Below are 23,232 nucleotides of genomic sequence, written 5' to 3'. Positions count from 1 at the left end.
AAAAAAGTGACCCACAAGTAGAAGCAATTTGCTTTATGGCTCAGGTCATTTTCTTGAACCATCCAGGCCAAAGTAGTGGCCAAATATGCACTGTGCTGGACTGTCACACAGCTCACACTACTCACAGATTTGCTGAGCTGAAGGAGAAGATTGATTGTTGTTCTGGGGAAAAGCTGGAAGATGACCTGAAGCTTTTGAAATCTGGTGATGCTGCCATCATTGATGTGGTTCCTGGCACATCCATGTGTGTTGGGAGCTTCTCTGACTATCCTCCTCTGGGCTGATTTCCTGTTCACGACATGAGACAGACAGTTGCTGTGGGTGTCACCAAAGCAGTGGATAAGAAGGTTCTGGAACTGGCAAGATCTCCATGTCTGCCCAGAAAGCTCAGAAGGCTAAATGAGTATCATCCCCATACTTGCCACCCCAGTCTTAATCAGTGGTGGAAGAATGGTCTCAGAACTGTTTGTCTCATTTGGCCATTTAAGTTTAATCTTAAAAGGCTGTCTAATGACTATCATGCATTGTAAAACCTTCAGGAGGAAAGGAGAACGTTTTGTGGACCATTTGGTGTTTGTTTTGTTTCCGGTTTTTGTATTTTGTGGGTTTTTTTGGTGTGGAAGTTTTTAAGTTGTTAGCTTTTAAAATCAGTACTTTTTAATGGAAAAACTGGACCAAAAATCTGTCACATAATTTTGAGAGCCATTAAAACAAAGTTTAATGAGAAAAAGAAAAAAAAAGAAAGAGGATGGTCTAATGCCGAAGTCAATGGGTAAAACTTTTCTGGAATTGTCACTGGGGAGGCAGGAAAATGCCAGCCCTCCTCCCCGACTCTTTTAAAGGGTAGCATAGAAGTAGTGTCACGTGCGAAACCACTGGTTTTCAGTTAAGGAAAACCTTTGAAAGGAACAACGAAGAGTGGAGTGCGAGAAGGTTGCATATTCCAGGGAAGGGAGTATTTATCACTAACTCTGTTTAGACTTGCTGGTGCATGATAATTAAAAAAAGAGACAGGCTTCTATTGTTGTTTTTAATTCTCTATAGTCGATGTACCTCTGATTGTACCTCACTTTTGAAATACTATTGGAAAGAAGTATTTTAAGAACGATTTGAGGATATCTGAGGATGTAAAAAGATTACTGAAAACTAGATGGGAAGAGTTAGGACTAGCTCTAAAAGAGGATATGTAAATCGTGGCAGAAATGTCTTTCTGTACTAATTTGGCAAAAGAGCTAATATGGTATTTGCAATGTTCTTCCAGTAACCACCTCTCACACCTTATCCTGTGTTCAACTCTGAATTCCCAGGTTTAAGACCTTATTCCACAATTGTTTATATCTCTGCACTTCCAACTCAAGCCACTCAGAGTTAGGTTGAGACTGATTATAAAGAACAAGAAAATGTACTTCACTCTCGTTTATGGTTTTTCACTTTCAATATGATAAAATATCCACCTCCTTGGAGCCTCACAAACTATTCCCGAAGGAAGTGGCTCACTCCTCCTTTTTTAAGGCTGAACTGCTTTCAAGTTATTTCTTCCTTCTTTGATTTTACTGAATAGACTTGCTATTTTACTTAAATATTGCCAGTAGCCTGAGGTTTTCAGCTGTCATCAGGATATCAGTGTTTTATCCATTAGGGGGAAGGAAAGAGGTCCAGTAACAGCTATTGTTATACCTGACCATTGCTAACATTGACCCAAGCCTGAGAGGGCCACTGTCACTGAGGGAGCCTGTCATTTATGTGTGTTGACACGTTGGAGGGTGGAATGGGGTTGAAAAATTCTGCTCTTGAATGTCAGTAGCACCAAAGCAGGAATTTCTAGTTTGGATCAACCCAGAGGCATATAATTGTGATGTATATATCATGCTCAATCAGAAATAAGCCCTATCTAGATGGTAATTTGTTCCTGGCTTTATCTCAGTAACAGTAATTAGGTAGAGTCCCTCTAATCTGAATTATTTATCGATGCTGTAGTTCCCCAAGTGTGGTCCCTAGTCAGCAGAATCAGCATCACCTGGAAACTTGTTAGAAATGCAAATTTGTAGACCGCTGCCTTACTGCTGTACTACTGAATCAGAAACTCGGGAGGTGGTGTAGCAATCTACCCTTGAACAAGCCTTCCTGTGATTCTGATGTTAGCTCATGTTAGGGACCCACTGGGCCAGGTGCTATTGGTTCTCAGCCCAGGTGCACATTAGAAGCATCTGAAGGTACTTTGAAAATACCACCGGATTCTGATCTAATTAGTTTGGCGTGGTGCCTTGGCAGCAGATTTTATACATTCCTGCAATACCAGTCGTCATTGAGAACCATCACTGTGTAACAGCATAAAAAGGGGCTCTCTAAATTTAGGGTTTTTTGATAAATTTAAAAACAATTTATTGAGAACAACTTGATACATTTTACTAGAGTGCTAATTTAGGCATGCTTCTATAGAAAAAAAAAAGAAAAAAAGTAATGTAAGACTTAAGAGGGTGGGGATCTTTTCCTGTCTGGCTTTTAATTTTCACTGCTGTATCCTAAGCACCTACAACAGTGCTTCGCACATAGTAGGTGCTCAAATAACCGTAGGCTGACTGAATTACTCCATTAAAGAATGGAGTTCCAGTAGAAACTTGCTCTTAAAACTCACCAAGGAACTAGTAAGCTCTCTGAACTGGAAGAATGGTCTCTGTTTGGGGCTGGTGTGGGTTCATCTGCTTCTGGTTCTCTTCATTCTGTGTGAATCCTCTTTGTTCTTGTCTGTAGTCATTAGGCAAAAGAGCTAATATATTTGCAAAATGAATCCTCTTTGTTCTTTCTGTACTAATTTGTACGCTGATCTGTACTAGGATGTCACTCCCTTGTATCACGATTTACATTATATTGGCAGAAATTGGTCTCTATTTATCCCCTTAGCCAGAATCCCCGTTGGGTAGGGCCTCCTTGCCTGTATCATTAGAGGGGTTATGCCCTCCAACTGGGAGCACCAGTTACATAGTTTCCCTTTTCTTCTCGCCTCCTTCCCCACCTTTGGCAGTGCTGCCACCTGGCCTGCCTGTCTTTGATCTAACATTTTTCTGTTGAAGTACCCTATAGCTAGTGGAAGGATGCTCTCTGCTTAGTAAGAATAACTTTCTGAGTGGGTTTGAGCTGAAGATGGATTTCCCAGCAGGCTGAAACACCTCTGGCAGTAGTACCATAGGATGTGTCTGTTTAAAGATTTTGTGTTCAATATCAAATAAGCCATGTGACCTAAACATTAAGTAGCAAGTTTGTTTGCAAAACTGCTTTGAATTTGGTAGGGCAAGTTACTTCCCTGAAGCATTTTGCGGGGGATCTCAATACTGGTTAGAATACTCTAATTAAAACGTGTCTTTGCACTGCTTTCCTTACTGCTTCAAACTTTCTTTGAAAAATGGGGAACCCCGCCACTATCAGCTATTTTTCAGAAGACTTGTTCCCCTCTTGGTTACTGTAGTTTCTTTTTAGTCTGCAGTTACCTGTAGCTCCAGATAAAGAGAGGTCAAGATTTGTGCTTAATATTTTGCCAAGTTCTTACTGAAGTTTCACTTGAAGCAGAGGGAAGCTGTCACTAAAATTCAAGGTGTTTCCAAACCATTTGCGTTTGTAAACTCATCTCTTAGGGTGCAGTACACACATAAAAAGTCTTCTAAATGATACGTAAATTCTCCATTTCTACATGAAAGCTTCTTGTCCCTTCAACTACACGCAGGCCTGGAGGCTTAAGCAAAATCCTTTTCAGATTATTGCTAATGCTGCCCCTGACTCTGCAGCAGCTGTTGCTTTTGAACAATATATGCTTCTCCTCCCCCAAGAGAAGTTGAAAATGCCTCTTCTCCAGCACTTTCCACCTTTGTAGACTCAGGGAGCATAAAAACAGACTGAGAGGTGCACCTACGATACCTGTTGGGGAATTCAGTGCACAACTTAAAGACTTGAGTTCAGCCACATTCTGACATTGACTTTCATAGCAATAATTTAATTTGGAGAAAATCTGCTACTTCAAATGGCTAAAGGTATTCATGTGGAAAATTTTCCAAATGATCAACTCTACTGTGTTGCTATTTTCTTTCCCCATGCCGATGTGATTATTTGGCTATATTCCAGAAGTTTTTCTACATCCCTTCTCTTTAGGCAAATAATTTTTTTTTTCTATCCAGAGAGGGAGAAGAAAGAGGCACCAAGTTTCCTGCTGTAAAATGAATTACCTTTTGAGTTTAAACCATAGAATCTATAAAAATGAAGAACTTGAGTGTGTCTCCTGTTCTCTTAAGTTTTTCTTTGGCAAATCTTTGATCTCGGTCACTTTGGAGCCAATGCAACTGTGATCGGCTCTGCGCTTCCTCCAGCACCTATTTCTCTCCTCGCCACTTGCATGTCTGACTGAAGGAGTTGTCTTCACTCTTCCTTCCTCACCTCCCAGTGATTCTTCAGCTTCCTCTCTACTGGCTGCCCTTGCCAAGATCACCAATGGCTCCCTGTTATTTAATCCACCAATTATTTAGGATTATAATTGATCTATGGCATTTAGCATCGTTGATCCTATTTTCCTTAGCTTCTTTGGCCATTTCTCCTCATTCTCCTAGAGTGTTTCCTCTTCTTTTTCTTAAATGTTGTTTCCTTGGGAACCAATCCTAGGCCGACTTTTCTACTCTGTACAAGAATACCTCAGAGATATTGCGGGTTCAGTTCCAGACCCGCCGCAATAAAGTGAGCCTCACAATAAAGTGAGTTGTAATCTTTTTTGTTGGTGGGGGTTCGACTTTAATTTGTAAAATAGGCAATATTCGTGTAGCACAATTAAACAGAAGTATGCCTCTTTTCCTGATTAATACCATCTGCCCCCATGGCCTCAATTCCTTGCTACTGATAAGATTGCCCACCTGTTTCTCCAGCCCAGATCTTGTGAAGGCAGTTTGATCTACGGCCAAACTGAACCTAATTCCTTTTCTTCCCTGTTTCTCTAAGTTCCCAGTTTTAATGAGACTCTATTATTCACTGTGCAAGACGGAAACCTTTACTTCTTCCTCTCTTATCTTTTCCCCTCTCCCGTAAATTAAATGAACAATTCCTACTTGTTCGATTTTCTACATAAATTTTAAATTCATGTCTTCTCCCTCCCTCCTACTAGTCCCCCTCCCCCTACTTCATGAAATCATTAACTTGCATCTGGATAACTCTGGTCTTGCCTCCTTGCAATCCATCCTCAGTATCACTGGAGAGGTTTTTCTGATCACCGCATTTCTCTAATCAAAAGCCCTCATGCTTGCAAAGCCCCCACAGGCTGGCCCTCTTGCCGCTCCCGCCTCAGCGGGCCCTCTTGGCACTCCCCACCTTGCATTGTTCATTTTGGGTCATACTGAATTTCTTTCAGTTCTTCAAACATACCATGTACTCTCTTCTGGACCTTATCATATGCTTTTTTTTTTTCCCTGCCTGGAACATTTCCTATTCTCACCCCCTCTGGCGAATTCCTGCTTCCTTTTTGGTTCTAACATTAAGAACACTTCCTTTTGGATGCTCTCCTGAATGTTCCAAGCAAAGGTCCCTCTCTCAGGCCTCAGTGTGCCATCAGAGCAAGAGCCGTCCTCTATCACCATCACCTGGGTCTTTGCATCCCCATTAGATTGTCACTTCTGTGAGGACTGGAGCCTGTCTTCTGTGTTCAAATGTTATCTCCAGTGTCTTGCTGTGATTGACGAACAGCAGGTGCTCAGTACATATTTGTTGAATGAATGAATGAGCCTCAACATAAACCATGAACCAGCCTTCTTTATGACACAGGTTCAAATGCCTTACTTTCGTTTGCAATTTCTTCCTTGCTCATCCAGTTTCCCTAACTGGAACAACTATTCCTTTATCACAAAGCAGGCAAAACTTTACTGCTGACAAAGCAACCTATATATCCCAAAAGGAAGAAAAACTTTCCAAAGGTTCTGAGAATTAGCATATGGCAATTGTCAAATCCCAGGGTATCTCTTAATTGAACCTTCACAGTGGTTCACTTAGCTTGTACTCAGTGCTTAAATTGAGTAGAACCTCATTAGGGAGGTTGTGTCATGCCTTAGTGAAAATGGGGAGAATGACAAATACAGCTTTCCATGACATAGAGGCATAGGAGAAAGGGAGCAGTCTGGTCTGAGGGTTCTTTACTCTGTGTGTCTGACTACTGACTCCTGATATGGAGATGACGGGGAGGGCAGCCACGGCCATCAAAGGTGCTTAGGATTTTCCTTTTAAATCCCACTCTGGGTTTTCTACTCTGCAAGGATCGAATACACGCTCCCCTCCTTTCCTTGGTCTGTGTTTCTTCCTCATTGCCAGCCTCAAGAGCAATGTGATTTTAAAGAACTTCCCTCCCCAGAAGCAAATCTTCCTGAGGGGAAGAAAGGGCTCAGCCTACCAGTACTTTCCTGGGTTTCTCTTTATCTCTCATGGCTCATTCTCTCACGCTGTCTTAGCCACCTTGAACTATTCTCAAAGCTGAGACTAGATGAGGTTCCCAGGGGCAAAACTGAAGCAGTCACCCACTTTCAGATGTCAATCTGGCACCTACACAAGCCTGAGTGTGAGTGCCCCCGTGGCTCACACTTGTCCTGGCTTTCTTGGCCAGCAAGGCCAGCCTCCCCTCAGCTGTCATGCCTCCTTGTCTCTTCAGATCCTGATTCTTGAGACCCAGCTAGGGGCTGCGTCCTCTGTAAAGATCTTGCTAAATGCAGCAGCCTTTCCCACAGCCCAGCAAGTAGTCATCTCAGCTCTCTCCAAATTCTCAGTGGGCCTTGTTTATACGTCTCTGAAGGCACTGCATGAGTACACCTTGTTTGGTTGTGAGGCTTGTCTTTTTGTCTATATTAAACTACAGACTTCTTAAGAGCAGTCTTTCTCTCAGTGTGCTCACACTAGCACGGGGTTTCGCACACAGGTATTGATAAGTCAGTGAGATGAATGGAACCATCAAGGGGAGAAGAGAGAAGAGCATTAGTGGGAATTAGTGGGAAGAGCATTACATGGGAATGGGAGGGCGAGAGGTGCACCTGGGCTCTGGGGCTGGTCTGCCTGGCTGCCACTTCCTGGGTGTGAGAACGTGGGCAAGTTGCATCACCTGTCTGTGCCTTCATTCCTTTATCTTTAACACGGGGTCAACAATGGGACCCTAACATAGGGCTGTTGTGAAGTTTAAATGAGCTGAAACATGGAAAGCACTTAGCACAAAACCTAATGCACAGTGAACACCTCAGTATTCAGGATCCAGAATAAAAAGGGTCTAGTGAAGGTATATCCATGGGAAATGCAGGTATGCACACTAAGGGTAAAGCATATTTGTGACTGATGTCACAAATAGTTATATCAAAATCATCAATGGGGGAAGAGAGGCAATGGCCTCATACTCCCTGGAGAACCCAGGTGACTACTGTTTTGAAAAGACGTCTCAGACCTAATTCAGTAGAAGAGCAGCTTGGGCCAGAAGGGGATAAGGGAGGCTGCCCGACAAGGCAGTAGAGGAGGCCCAAAGGAGCCTGGAGGTGTTAAAACAGGTATTTAACGGTGCCCTGGTATAATATCTGCTGATTTTAATGAGGATGGAAACATAATGTATGGGAAAGTCATCTTTTTGCTGCCATCTACAGTCAAAGTGCAATTTTTAAAATTTCTTCTCACACACGGACAAACACACACACGCACATACACACACATGGCATTCTTTCAAAATGAGTGACGATATAGTTTGGTTTAAGTGGGTTAAGTAATTGAGGTAATTCGGGCATTTTTATTACAGTATTTTATTTATTCTTTTTTTTTTTGAAAAGTATGTATATTTAAGCAGTAACATAGCCTCTTTACCATATCGAATTATGTTAAAACTCATCAGAAGACTGCTATAATAACTCACTTCAGAGTTTCATCTGTCAGATGGAATTAGCTGCCAGTGTGGCAGCCAAGAGAAATTTTGAGAGTTCATACAATGATTTCAATGAAGAAAGAGACGTACTGGCTTTTACCTCATGTTTTCCTGCCCCGTGACCTGCAGTTTCTCTGGTTGTTAGTAGAATTATTGTAAATTGCGTTTTATTGTTTGAATATGAGAAATCAACCAAAAGCAAATAAAAAACTGTGACTGTGATGTCACCTCTGAAATGCCTTCTGCCACTATGCTTCTATCCATGTCATCTCCAAGACATTGACGATGTTTTTCCAACTTCCCTGTGCATTATCTTTAAAGGGTTAAATACAGACAAGAATTATTGGAAAAGCGTTTGATGGAGAAAAGAGAAGTGGCTCTTCAAGAAGCACATGAAGAGGAAGAGAGAGAGAGGCGGCTAGAAGCCCTTAGGAAACAGGTGTTTTTAATTTAGAAATGTTCATGGGTGGTTTAAAGAATGTTTCTAAGTGCTCTTAATAACATTATTACTAGGGCTTAGTTCATGAGATCTGCTCTATAAAATGTAACTTTTCCAAATTGGGACACTGATCTTCATTCCTGGGAGCAATTAGATTTGTGTTGAACCATTTCCAGGTTCTTGGTATATTAAAAAGAACTTTATCAGCCCCTTTTTTAAAAGTTCTCCCAAGATTTAAATGCATCCGCATTACCTCTAGTTTAACAGCTGAATACCAATATCCATTTATAGCGGTGAAACTCTGCATCTGGCCCAAAGACTTTATTCTCCTCAAAAAACATGTTAAAGTTTGAGCAACCTAATCTTCTTTGGGGTAGGAAATATCCTATAGGCAACAAACATGCTAAAAACCACTTTTTAAAAATACGATTTTTGTGGAAAAATAAATGTCTCCCATTGCTTTATCTAGTCAAAGTAGGCAAAAGTTTAGAAAGAAGACAGTAAGTGGAAAGATTAGGAATTTAAGAACTTGGGAAAGGTGATAAAATAGTTTTACCTGGTAATTTTTCAGTTTTTAACCTGGAAGTGATTAGTTCAACTCATAAGCTCTGATGTCTTCATGGACACTATTTCCCAACTCGTAGGAAATGACTGTCTGGTTTCCCTTCAAAGCCAGTGGAGGCAACATAGGACTTTGGATAAGAACTTGGCCTCTGGTGTCCTTCAAACCTGGTACAACCTAGTTCACTACTCATTGGCAGGAGAAACTTAGATCTTTTACTAAAACCACCCTAAGTTTCATTTCCCCCTTGGAAAAACAGGAATAATATTAGTACCTGCCTGATAGGTTTGTAGTAATGTTCTTTCACATTTCCTGAATATTTACTAAGTATAAAGCTCTCTTCTACATGCTCTTAGGTTTTACCTCATTTAATCTCTACAAAAGCCTCATGATGTAGGTATGATTAATATTCCTATTTTATAGAAGAGGAAACTGAAGAGGCACAGAGGTTCCCCAGAGTCACACAGCTATAATAATAAATGTCAGACTGGATGCAAACCAAGAAAGTCTAGGTAAATAGGAGAGTACAGAGGAATCGTAAATGCACCCAACTGTTATATCGTCTTCTTTGAAAAAATAGATTAGAGAAATAAATTCAAAGCATAGGAATGTTAAGTCCTGGTCATCCTAGATTTAACATTTAAATTAGTCAATCATTTGCGAATTATATCCCATGGCCTTCTGGGGACAAAACAATGTCACTATTACTAAAAACATTCTTGTTCAAAATGTAACTTTGATAACTACAGAGTCGATATGATTAGAGTTCTTTCCATTTGTGAACCCTTTGAAAGAGGAAATATCTGTGCTGGTTGTCTGTAATCAGAACTATAGTATCTGTAAGATTTTGGCTAGGAAACTGCTGATAATTCAAGTGTGTTCAACTCCCCAGTGTGTTCGACACCCCCAGTTAGGTCATTATAGTTTCTAAATGGCATTAAAAATGCCATTTTCTTAATGCTAATTCTTGACTTCAGGAATTAACAGGCAGGTATTACTAATAGTGCATGTAATTTATAAAATTAGTGGCTTCCTTTCATTAGGACACAGATTTGAATGATTTCAATTATCAGACAGAGTAAGGGCATCTGGGTTAAAGTAACTGCAGTTGTTCAGTATAAAGGGGAACAATGGTTTACAACAGTCCATGCAAATCGAGTTGTCGGGTACAATGGAAATCCACCCACCTTGCCCTATAATGCCAACAAACTCGACTTTACCCATGAATAACAGGCTCTAGATTCAGCTTAATCAGGCGATACTTTTTTAAAAGTTTCATGAGGTTGTCAAGATGGCCGTAGATTGCTAGTGGCTAAAAATGTTTTGTTTATTTTTAATTTTGGTTACTTTCAAGCTGTTTTGAATATGTGGGTTTCCTGTATTAGATTTCTTATGACCTTGTACCAGACAGACAACTTTTTATCAAAATTTAATCATAACTAACTATTCAATCATTAGCAAATAATTACATATCACAACCTTTTAATATTATATTTTGTTTTTAAACTATTAACTCCTTTGTGGATCTCTAGGCCTGGCCTGTTTTCATATTCTTTCTACCTTTCCTTCATTGGTTTTATCTTTAATAAAATTTGTTAACTTCAATGGACATTAAACATTAATAGTATTGCCCAGAAGTGTTCAGCCTGGACCTTGTTCCAAGTAGCCATGCTTTCTCTTTCTAGGTTGCTATTGTTGCTCAATTTGATCCTGTTAGAATGATGTCAGATACAATGGCATCGAAGGCAAGGATTGGTATTGGAATTGAAGAAGAATTTATTCTTCAAAAGCCACTCTTCACATTGAATACATACAATGAACAGCAGGTAATTATGGGAATTCACATGATTGATGCAAAAGCTATGATGATGATAAGAAGAACTGTAGAAGTGTGTGTTTTGGGTTACAAGTCATTTTCAATATTTACATTTGAATACCACACATATCAGCATAATTTTTCACTTCTAAGTGGTAGCATATAATTGCTGCATAATTCTTTATAAAATAGGTGATAGGTTACCATAGAAAAAAGAATATCTGAAAATGTTATGACTCCATCATTGAAAATTCTTTTTTAAATTTAAAAATTTTATAAGATTTTACTTTAAAGTTGTGTTCATATTGTATATTGTTGGTGAATATTTCTCTATCAGATTCAGAACTTGTTTAAATTTATAACATAAATCCATTTAAAGAAACAACTGATGATGCTGAGAGAAGCTTTCAGAAATTAAAATAAACAGAAGACAATACATCAGAGCTAATGATAAAATAAAACATGTTCTGTGGAAAAAGTATTAAGGGGTTATTTAACCATTTCTAGAAAATTTGATTCATTTTACTGTTGCTGTAACTGAGAATGGATTTTTAAAAGACTTTTTAGTTGAATGGATGGAAGGGAGGGAGGACAGATGAATCCCTGAATGCTCTATCCCTGAACTTAAGGGAGAAAATAGTTGTTAATTTTGCCAATTTGAGGAGAGCTGCTAAATGCTTATTTAATTAGTTAAAAAGCAGGAAACTTCATTCATCCATTGACAAGTAAATCGAGTGTGCCTCAACTATGTGCTGCATACTTTCCTAGGGCATACAAAGATGAACGATTCATTTATTAATTGGACAAATATTGATAGCGCATAACTATATCTGGCACTGTGTGGATGCCATCCTGAACAAGGTAGACTTGTCCTGTGTGGAGGAAGTGAGCAGGGTAGCTGGGTTGGGAGGGCAAGTCACAAGTATGGGGATAATGCCTCTGGGTTCAGATCACCTCCATAATGGAGGTAAGGGCTACAGCAGCCAGTCGAAGGGAATGAAAGTTTAGCCCTGACTGGAGGACTCAGAGAAAGGGTCAAAGAGGAAACTTAAGTACATCCTACTCGCAGATTTCTGGCAGTGGAAACAATATTCATTCCAGATGATTAAGCTAAAAACAAAAAAATATAGGTTGGAGGTGGCGTGGGGGTAGGGAGAGAGATAAATTACAAGGGTGCTTCCAGAATCCAAAGCAGAGGGCAGCTGGGGCTTGTGAAGAATTGAAGTCAGAAGCTAGAAAGCTCTCAGGTACCTGGGCTGAGGAAATAAGGGTTTCACCAGGCAGAAGAGGATGGAAAGAGGTCCTTACTGGTGTGTCTTCAGTGTAAGGTACATGGCAAGGGTGGATGCCAGGAGCTGAGGCTGGACACAGCGGTCAGGGTCAGACGGTGAAGAATACAGGTCTTGCTTGCAGAAACATTTAACCTTTATCCCGTGGAGAGAGGTGAGACTTGGAAGCAGGTGAATTACCTAATCAGATTGGTTTTAGCAATATGTCCTGAATGGAAAATTGGTGGGTGGGGCATGTAGTCATAACCTTTAAGATGGTAGAACCCTCACAGTAGTGGGGAGAGGGCCAAGAATGGCTCTAGCTGAGGGAGAGGGGTGATAATAAAAGTGAGGATAATTCTAAACTAGGCTGTTTGTTCCACTGTTTACTGGCTGTGTGAACTTGTATAAGGTATTTTCCATCTTTCTGTCTTGTTTTTTTTCATCTGTAAAATAATAATTTGAGAGGTTCTTGTGAGGATTAAGAAAATAAATGTCAGTTGTCTGGAATATTGCCTGGCACCTAGTAGTAATTCAGTAAATTATCATCATTAGGTGTTGCTGCCATTTCCATATAAGCACATATAAGGAAAAACAGAACTAGGGAGAGAGAATTTTTGTTCATGTCATGTGTAGGGTGAAAATGTCCAGTGCACATTTACAAGAAACTGATCGGCTGCCTCTGGGGAGGAATTGGGAAGAGGGAGGTCAGCATGCAAGGGAGATTTCTATTTCACTTTGTTTATTCAAAAAATAGAATAACAGACACATTTTAAACCTCACAACCCCAGAGCTGAGAAGAGAGTTGAATCCTGGAGATAACGAGGGAGTCAACAGCACACAGGTGGAGAATGAATCCCCAGAAGTGGATGAAAGTGAACAGGGAGACTATATTGGAGCTGAAGTGGAGAAACCTAAGTCTAAGGCTCAAATATGTTGGTTGTTAGACATGAATCTCCATATTATTCTTTTTTTTTTTTTTTTTTTAAAGATTTTATTGGGGAAGGGGAACAGGACTTTATTGGGGAACAATGGTCAAATTGTTGTCCTTTCGATCTTAGTTGTGGAGGGTTCTGTTCAGCTTCAAGTTGTTGTTCTTTCAGTCTTAGTTGTGGAGGGCGCAGCTCAGCTCCAGGTCCAGTTGCCGTTGCTAGTTGCAGGGGGCACAGCCCACCATCCCTTGCGGGACTCGAGGAATTGAACTGGCAACCTTGTGGTTGAGAGCCCACTGGCCCATGTGGGAATCAAACCGGCAGCCTTCGGAGTTAGGAGCACGGAGCTCTAACTGCCTGAGCCACCGGGCCGGCCCCTCCATATTATTCTTGACTTACATGCATCATTGCCCCTAGTCTCTGTATCTGATCAGTTGCCAAGATCTATCCTTCCCTTCACAGCGTTTCTGACAGTTATCTCTTCTTTGCTACCAGCCACGCTTAGGCATTTATTCCCACACATCTGGACAATTGTAGTAGACCCCTAACCACTCTCCCTGTCTCCATCTCTTCTTTCCCTGCCACCTTAATTTATCCTGATCTTACAATCAGATCCATCTTTTTATGCAGTGACAATGATTCTATTACTTCCGTGCAAAAAACAGAAACAAACACACCTTCAATAGCTCCCCAGACTCCGTGGCATAGCCTTCAAGCCTGTAAAATTGAAATCCCAGTCTTAGAAGTGTCCTTCTGCAGTGTTCCCCCGTGGGACTTTACCCAAGCTGCCCTGATACCACACTGATATTTCACCTCTAAGTTTGCACGTGCCTTCCTTTCTTGCTCAATCTCTCTTCCTCTCTCCTTTGCTTTATAGAAGAATAAGTTGGACTTTACAGTTAGCTCAAGTGCTCCCCTTTACCTGAGACCAGAGGATGTACCTACTCGGGATAGCAGTCATACGTTACCAAAAAAAAGTATATATCTGTGTACAATCTTGTTACCCCTCTCAAACAGCTCCTTGAATGAGGGGCTGCTTTCAATCTTCTAAGTGGACTTCAAGTCCATGTAAAATGCTTCATTAGCTGAAATCCATACGTGGCTACCTTCTTATCATTGCAAACAGCACTGTTGACATTTAATAGTCATAGGAGAAGGAATAAGGTCCAATCAGCTATAAATGAAAACAGAAATTGAACTACTCATATGTCTAGTCCCACTTAGAAGCAGATTGATGGAAGCATTTTCTAGTTCTGCTTGAAATAGAAATCCGGCCTTGGAAGAAAAGTCCTATTGATTTTGTTTTTCAAGTAATAGCCATGTGTTCAAACTTAATTTACATATTGCCAAGTGATGGAGAAATTTAAATGTTTATTTAAAGACATGCACAAGGTTGCAATTTAGATTTATTTTATTTTAATCAATGGTTGTCTGTATTTTCTAATTCCAGCTATCAGTAAATAATGAATCAATGATAGTAATGAAAGTAAGCTTCTTTCACCTCATCTGTTAGTCATTTTAATGTGTTTTATTTTGACTAGTATGCAATATTCTATACATCTTATATTGGAAATTACTGATACACTGGAAAGTGATAATGTCAAACAGGTTTTGGACATTTTCAGTAAAAATAACCAGAATATAGTCACTGTATATACAAAATTTATTGTCATCTAGTCATCTATCCAGAAATAACAATTATGCAGCTTGGGGATATATGGAGCTAAATGATAAAATTTACTTTAGTTCAATGAATTGCTATTTATTTAAATTGTATTTTATTTCTACAGATAATTTCTGACCCTAGACTTCGTTTTGAGTTAGCACTTCGAGAAGCTGGACTTCATAAAACCTTTTATGCCAAAGAGATACTACCAAAAATTAGTCCTCCAAAACATCCAAGAAAAGACATGGAGTCTACTGTATTTAAAATCTAGAGTTCATCCTCAAATCCTATTAGACATAAATAAGATGTTTTCTGAATACATTTATATGTATAACAATAATTTCTAGTTTTTAAATTTTTAAAAAATACTAGACATAGAAATCATGGCATCTATTAAAACAACTTTGCTTTTGTTTTATGATTCTTAGAATTTTATGTATTATTTTGAATATCTTTGTTATGTTTAATAATACTAAGTTCTCCAAGACTATGAAAATTAATTATGACACATATGGTACATATATTATTATTTAGTAAATTGTGTTTTGGATGTTACATTACCCCATGGAAAAGAGCTCAAAACAACCATTTGTGAGAATTATAATTTATGTTGCTGTCACCAGCCAGCATTCATTTCTGCCTGTTATTTCAGAATTTGACTTTTTAATTATAAAAGCTTCATTATCATTAATATTTCAATTATTTCTTAATTATTATAAGAGGAGACTCAACCTTTTTCTAAATTTAGAAATCAATTTGGTACACCATGTTTATTGCAAACCAATCATCCAAACAATTTCATTTTGCAAATTAGCCCATAAGAATAAATTAGAAATTAGAAATAGCATTTTAAGCATGGGAATATGTTTTGGCTTGGAAAACAGTGTGTATGTTTGTTTAGAAAGAATATTTTAAAATTTATAATTAGAGTGCTATCAAAATGTCTACATTACCTATCAAATATCTAGATTTTATAGGAAGGAGATGTTTCTAATAAAACTCAAGCATAGTTTTTTTTTTCTTTCTAATGAACCACATAAATCCACGTAGCTGGTGATGCACAGGAGGAGGTCGTGATACCATTTTGAGAACCACAGAGTTGTACTTATCGTTCTGATGGAAACATTTAGTTGGGATTGGCCAGCAGTGTAGCTGTTACCTGTGCCCTTATTCATTTTCTTTCTTTTTAAAAATAGTATTAATAATAGATACCATTCATTGAGCACAGACTGTGTGCTCAGCACCAAGTATACGTACTTTACATATATTGTCTTATTTGACCATCATAAAAATCTTATGAGATTTTCATTTCACATAATAGGAACTAGGTTGAAAAAGGTAATCTAATATGGCCTAAATCAGTTGTTTTTCAAACTGTAATTCATTAAATCAATCTAGTGAGTCCTGATCAGCATTTTTAATGAAACAAACTAAAATAAATCTGAAATACAAATGGCTGATAAACATATAAAAAGATGGACATACCAGTTAAAACCTCCAATGAAAGAAATTGGACACAACTGCTCTTAATCCAATGGTTAATAAATGGTATAGCCTGATTCAATTCCACATCTTTGCGGATGATGGTCTTGTCTCAAACTGAATGGAAACAATATAATCAATCTACCTGGTAGGAAGTCCCTGAGGTTCCCACCAACATATCCTCAAACACACCCAAGTATGCATTTTCCTTTTGCTTGTGTCTAGCAGTGGGAGCAACTCTCTCTATCAAACACCAACCTTTCATGTGTGTTTTAAACTTTTTTTTTTTTTTTTTTTTAAGATTTTATTGGGGAAGGGCAACAGGACTTTATTGGGGAACAGTGTGTACCTCCAGGACTTTTTTTTTCTAAGTCAAGTTGTTGTCCTTTCAATCTTAGTTGTGGAGGGTGCCGTTCAGCTTCAAGTTGTTGTCCTTTCAGTCTTAGTTGTGGAGAGTGCAGCTCAGCTCCAGGTCCAGTTGCCGTTGCTAGTTGCAGGGGGCACAGCCCACCATTCCTTGAGGGAGTCAAGCCGGCAACCTTGTGGTTGAGAGCCCACTGGCCCCTGCGGGAATCGAACTGGCAGCCTTCGGAGATAGGAGCACGGAGCTCCAACTGCCTGAGTCAGCGGGCCAGCTCTAGGTAAACTTCTTAAAGAGTTGCCTGTAGATATGTGATGTCTTCTCACTTTCCAGTTACTGTCACTCATTCTCATTTAGCTTTGCCTTCAACCTCCACTGACCCTGCTCTTAGCAAGGTCACCAATGAACTCCATATTGACAATCTCGGTGACCATTTTCAGTCTTCATCTTACTGACTTCAAAGCAACATTTAACTCAGTTAACAATGACCCAGTCTTAGAACATATTCTTCTGTTGGCTTCTATGACACCCATCTACTTTACCTCCTGCTTTATTCTCTCCTCAGTCTCCTTTGCTGACTCCCCCATCTCTATTGATCTCTAAGTATTAGAGAGCTCCGGGGTTGGACCTTTCAGCTTTAACCTTCTTTATTGTTGAGTTGCCCAAGGGAAGATTCTTAAAGACTGTACTTTAGTTTTAGCTTTTAAATTATGTCTTTTGTGTGTCTTTTAATTTACAGGCCTCCCCCTTCCTCCTTTTTTTTCTCTTGAAATGTATTTGTTGAAGAAATTTACATGTAGAATTTCCTAATTTGGATTCTCTGACTGTATCCTGTTGATATAATTTAATATGTTCCTCTGAGTTTGCTATAAATTGATAGTTAAATTTAGAAGCTTTATCAGATATCAGATTTGAGTGTTTTTTGTTAAGACAACTTAATTATGGTGTTATGTTCACCCATCAGGATTCATACGTTATCTGTTTGGGCCTTGTTTTGATATTTTAGCTAATACTAATTCTCAGAGCCAGCTCCATTAATTAATTACAGATTGCATGATAGAAGTATTATAATTCAATCACTCCTTGATAAGCTGGAAACCTTACGTAAAGAAAAATTTCCCTCTTCTAGTATTTAGCAGAATAAGAAAGGTATGCTAAGTGTTTAAGTCTTTTTATTTTCTTCAATTATCAGTTTTCTAAATAATTAGTTGGTTTTCTAATACCCTCCAAAGGTAATAAGTTTTGTTCTATTTTTATGAAGTCATGGATTTAAAGGTATTTGATGTTTCAGTCTATTAAAGTATTATCCTTATTGCTGCTCAAATGATCCCTTCCTTTCCCAGAGGAAACCTTTTTAGTTTGGTTCATGGATTCTTTTAAGCCAACCTAATAGATTTATTTGATAACTTCCTTGCTATTCCAGTTGTTTATTGCTTTTTAACAAAACTTAATCGTTCAAAACTATAATTTTCTACCATCTCTTATAGTTTTGTGGGTTTACTGGGCTCTACCATATGGTTCTTGCTTGAAATTTGTATTTTATATCACTGCCGTAACAAATTACTACAAACTTAATGGCTTAATTAAGTCTTAATTAATTAAGACAATGCAAACTTATTGTCTAATTGTTCTGAAGGTCAGAAGTCTGAATTGTGTCTCACTGGGCTAAAATCTAGATGTTAATGGGCCTGCATTCCCATCTGGAGACTCTAGGGGAAAACATGCCTTTTCTGCATCAATTGTGATGATCGTGTAGTTTTTCTTCCTTCATTTTGTTAATGTGATGTATTGCATAAATTGATTTTCATGTTGAACCGCCCTTGCATTCCAGGAATAAATACCACATGTTCGTGGTATAGAATCCTTTTACTGTGCTGCCAAATTCAAGTTTGCTAGTATTTTGTTGAGGATGACACCAACATTTTTGAAGAATGTAATTCATTTTCTTAAAAAAATAGAAAATTCTTCATTGTGGATCTTTGTTTTTTATTTAAAATATTTCTTTTTTTTGTATTTCTTAGCTTCTATTTACCTTAAGGCCTTATCTGTTATATTTTTATTCATTTCATTTTTTTTAGTTTACTTTCAATTCTGAAATGTCTTTCTTTTATTTACAATTTTTTCCTGAGATTATATCACCTAATTTCTGAGTTTTCCTAATTCTGATTAATGTTTTTTTCATATCTTGTATCATTTTCATATTTTTTAACTTTCAGATTATAATTTTAATCTATGTTGTGGTAATGTCTCTCTGGCATTCATTCCTTATCTATAGGGATGTTATTATGCTTCTTAATCTGTTTTTTCATGTTAACATACAGATCTGATTTTTTTCTTTGCTCATTTATCCTTGAAATTAATTTGCCTTAACTTTTAGGAGCATTTGTTGCTCGAGATAGTTCCTATAACTTTATAGCTCATGAGTTCTCTCTTTTGTTATATTTGTGCAGGGTTCAAACAATTTGGAAGCTTATTTTCTGCAGATATGGCCTCCACTACTTTTACCTGGGTCTGCCACTTCCCTTAACTCTGCTGTTCCTGTGCTGCTCAATTGGATTCTCCTTGCAGCAATTTCTGATCATTGTGGGGCTTTGTCCTAGAAGTAAGTTTTGACTACTTAGGCTGGGAATTTGGGGACCAGACTTCTCTGGCCCCTTCAGATGTTACTGCGAACTCTTTGTACTCGTTCACTGTTAGAGAGCGTAAAATTCTCAGTTCCAGCTGAAACAGCTTCCAGTGAGGACGTCTTGACTCTTTTTAGGTTTCTCAGATCCATCTGATGCACTTCACTTGCCATTGTCCTACAAAGATGTTGGTATAATCAGGTCTTATTTGTCAGTGGTTACTCTTTACCCATTTATATTTGTTTGTGTATGGGGATACCTTGTCACCAACTACTGAAGAGTATTCCCATGAGTTTTTGGTGGTGTTGTCTTGTCTCTTTTCTTTGTTTTCTTTTAGATACCAGTATGAAGAGATTCAATTATTATGTCACTTCTGCTGTCATTTCCCCAGAACCTGTTCAAACTTAATTCTTGATCCTAACTGCCTTTTTTGCACTGAACATGCTCCTCCCTCATCTCAGTAATGGAACCACCATCCACCACATGATGCAAACCTGAAATCTTCAAGTCACTTATTATACCTCACCCCTTATTTGTAACATCTGATCTATCTAAGCCTATCAGCTTTCTGTCTTCTATACTGGAACCATACTGCCAATGGAAAATACTTGCTGTGCTTTGTGGCTTCCCAGCCACACCATCCTCATATATGGAGACTATCTCACGTTATGCATCCATCTCCCACATCAGAAACTAGATACTCAATTTCTCCAGTCTTTCATTGTATATTCTCTGCCAATCAAATGCACCGATTTAAGATTATTTTCATAAGAGAGCTAGTATATGAGAAGGCAAGAACCCATTTTCTGGTAAGGGTGGCAATGGAGGATAAAAGCTTCGGGGGATAAAACTTGCATAGCTTTAGCATGTAGCACTCAGGTTTGGTGATACAGGCAAAGGTACATGGAACTAGCAGAGCAGCAGTGGGAATTCAGGGAGGCAGTCTCCTTGCAATGGCTGACCATCTTCCCTAGTTGGTAGCCTCAAACACAGACTCTCTGGTGCCCCCCAAAATTCTAGGAACTACGTAATGCCCTTTAATAAATTGCTTTCCTATTTAAACTAGCTTCGGTGGGTTGCATTGTTTGCTACTCTCTTCAGAAAGTAGGAAGAAGAGAACATTTCCATTTTTAAAACATCATCTTAATTGCTAAATGCTCTTTTTTTGTAGCTGTAATATCCACTCTATGGAAGGACCAACTAAAAATTACTTTCTCCTCAAAAAGTTCAGCCCACTTGTCCATATGCAAAGTCCTATATAACATTTTTTTTAAAATCATGAAAAGGGTGTGGCTTCCTACCTGGCATATATTTGGTTATTTTTTATGGGGCCCCCCATTTTCTTGGGTTTTATGTTGCCCTCGTTAAAACAGCTCCATTCTCTCTTCAGCCATGCTAGATTTTAAACCTAGGACACAGAGGTAAAATATGAAATCATTTTGAAGGTAAAAGATATTTTTAAGGGAACTTGGGAAAATTAAAGACTTTTAAAACCAACACTTTGCCTGGAAAATTTATGAGGAGAATCTAAAATACAAACTTTTTAAGAACTCCATCAAATCCCAGAAATGGTGAAGTTTGACTGAAAAAGAAAAAGGGGTCTGAGTGTTCTACTGTTTCTGACATCGATTTGTTTTGGAAAATGGTTGTATGCTTGCTGATGCATTTGAGGATGAACGCTTGATAGATTACTGCCAGGGTCCCCAGGGGGAAAGTGTTTAGGAATGTAGGCATTGAGCATTTAGGAAGAGTGAATATTTCGCTTTAAGACTCAATGCAACACGGGATTATAATATTAATTAATAGAATTCACAAGCTGCATGACCTCTACTGAAATAAAGTCTTAGTCATTAGGGAGGAATGGGGCATCAAAACTGTCCTGTTCTCATCATATTTTTTAAAACTCTAGAAAGATGTTTTCCAACCTCGACAGTAATTTCTCTTTTTACACTAAGTGCCTGTGTTCTTTTTCTTTCTTACTTTCAGAGTCTAACTTTTTGCACTGCTTAAACTGATTCAGGTTTATATTTAAATACACATTTCTAATGTCACTGTAGGCCTTAGTAATTTTACCAAATACCTTTTTTCTTCAGAGAGTTTATTATTTTATATGTGAGAATGTAAGTGTGGGGAAGAGTGGTTGCATTGTTTTCCTTCTGTTTTGCACATTTTCCCAGACATGTCAATATTACTTAGCACCACATATGTTTAAAACTCCTAATGTTTATAAACAATTTCAAAAACAATTTGCTTACATTTCTTTAGACATTTTGTAAATATTGTATTAATTTAAAATGCTTACCTTCACAGTATATTTAAAACAAATGCTTCACAAAATGTCCTGTTACTATTGAAATGTTATAAACTAAATTGAGATGATTATTAAAAGTAATATTTATTTTTAAACTTACTAAAATGAAATAAAACTTTACTTGGAAGTGAAAATACTTGACTTGCTAAGGGAAATCCAGCACATTGCAACGTGAATTTATGTCAATTTGGATTAGGACCCTGCTATCTGGAAAGTAAATATTCAGGAAATGTGAAGAGAATATTTTCTCATCCGTGTTGTTATATCGATATGACATACTTAAACTGACTTAAAAGTGAAAGCCTCGGAGCTTCTTTATTTTAATGTTTCTAGATAATTTGCTCCCCCCCCCCCACTTTCTCAGTCCAAATGTATGGTTTAATTCAATTCAACAAATATTTACTGAAATTATGACATAAGATAGTCTCTGCAACCATTAAAAAGAATGAGGATTGTGGTGATGGTTGCACAAATCTCTGAATATTCTAAAAACCATTGAATTATATACTTTGAATAAATTGTGTGGTGTGTGAATTATGTCTCATTAAAGCTGTTACCAAAAAAGAAAAGAAAAAGGATAGTTACGTGGGCTAATATGAAAAGAAAACCAAGATACATTGTATAGGTGAGGGTTGAGAGCAACAACAGAAGAATACTTACAGAATAATCCTGTTTATGTAATAAATAATGCAAATTTCTGGAAGGATATGTAAGAAACTGTCAGCAACTGTTACTTTTGGGTAATCAGAGTGGGACGTTTTGGTGGAGGGGTGAACAGGCAAGTGCTACTTTTCCCTTGATACCCTTCTGTACTGTTTTGATGTTTCCCACAAGCCAGTATTAGTTTTATAATAAAGACTTTTAAAGCTGAATATTTTATAAGGTGCTGTATATCAGATGTTGTGGAATCTAAGAGTTCCAGAACCTGCATAAAATATGCTCTGTGATGGGCAACACCTCACAGAGGTATGAGGTAGATATGAGTCAGCCAATAAAGGCTTTTTGACCCAATGAATGGATGGATTAATGGATGGATAGGTGAACTAAATGAATTTGCCTGTATATAGGATACTCAACCAACCATTATTTATAGCTACTTTGAATAAGGAGAAATATACAAGGTAGAAAGACATAGTTTAAAATAAATTCTCTTCATAAAACATGTTCAGAATTTGGCTGAAGAGGTAAAACATTTCACATACATATTTAAGAAAACATACAAGTAAATGGCAGTAGATATGAGAGAACTACAGAGCAAGACACCTCTTGTCCTACTTGCTTCCCTGAGGGGTTATGATCCATCTCCTCAGCTTCTTGGGACATTGGAACAGCTCGTGTGTTCTTCCTTCCCGCCTTCTCTCCTGTCCCTGTCCACCTTATGTATAGAGATAAGAAAGAACTAGGAAGTGAGGGGGACAGAAAAGGTAGACCAGTTTGAACGGGTCCAAAGGTTTGTGTCAAAGAGTGGAGGGAGTTTCGTGCTAGACTTATTGTGTGGCATACAAATATGTCTGAAGTTAAAACATGAAACCGGGACACCATTGCAGAGAGCTTCTGTGGTTGGCCACGATCAAGACTGCTCTCAGAAAACCTCTCTGTGGAGAAGTGAAAAATCTCCTAGTTCTCTACATGGGTTGACGTAAAGGAAATTGCGTAACCTGTTGTGCAGGCAAAGAAACGAAAGGTTGTAGAATATTATGCAGCAAGAATATTGGGACTCAGAACTCAAACATGAGGCAGGGATGATTGTTCTCAGGGACGCGCCTTGTTGAGAGGCCCCACAGGGTTGCGGCAGTTATTTCCTGGGTGATGATGGGATGCTTCCAGGAGGGAAGCTACACTTCTGGGGGTCCTTTCGTTCAGAC

At 38.3% G+C, this 23,232-nt stretch overlaps 1 protein-coding gene across 9 annotated transcripts in view; it reads left to right on the top strand.

Moving 5' to 3' along the window:
* The window catches only part of CCDC148 (coiled-coil domain containing 148), a 259,617-nt gene that overhangs the window by 209,319 nt on the left and 27,066 nt on the right, over positions 1-23,232 (top strand). For 8 of the 9 annotated variants that reach the window (XM_019727195.3, XM_074336739.2, XM_074336768.2 and 5 more), the window contains 3 exons: positions 8,228-8,345; positions 10,593-10,733; positions 14,714-22,239. In XM_019727195.3, the coding sequence (XP_019582754.3) occupies positions 8,228-8,345; positions 10,593-10,733; positions 14,714-14,860 (406 nt within the window). In that variant the 3' untranslated portion in view covers positions 14,861-22,239. Of the gene's footprint in view, positions 1-8,227; positions 8,346-10,592; positions 10,734-14,713; positions 22,240-23,232 lie in introns of those variants that run through there. The other variant, XM_088794553.1, reaches the window with a different exon arrangement.

The sequence above is a fragment of the Rhinolophus sinicus genome, chromosome 17 (genome assembly GCF_057876585.1).
Source record: "Rhinolophus sinicus isolate RSI-liver-muscle chromosome 17, RSI-T2T, whole genome shotgun sequence".
Taxonomy (NCBI): Eukaryota; Metazoa; Chordata; class Mammalia; order Chiroptera; family Rhinolophidae; genus Rhinolophus; species Rhinolophus sinicus.
Note: the sequence above shows the minus strand (reverse complement) of the source record. Positions and strands in the feature narration are given on the sequence as shown.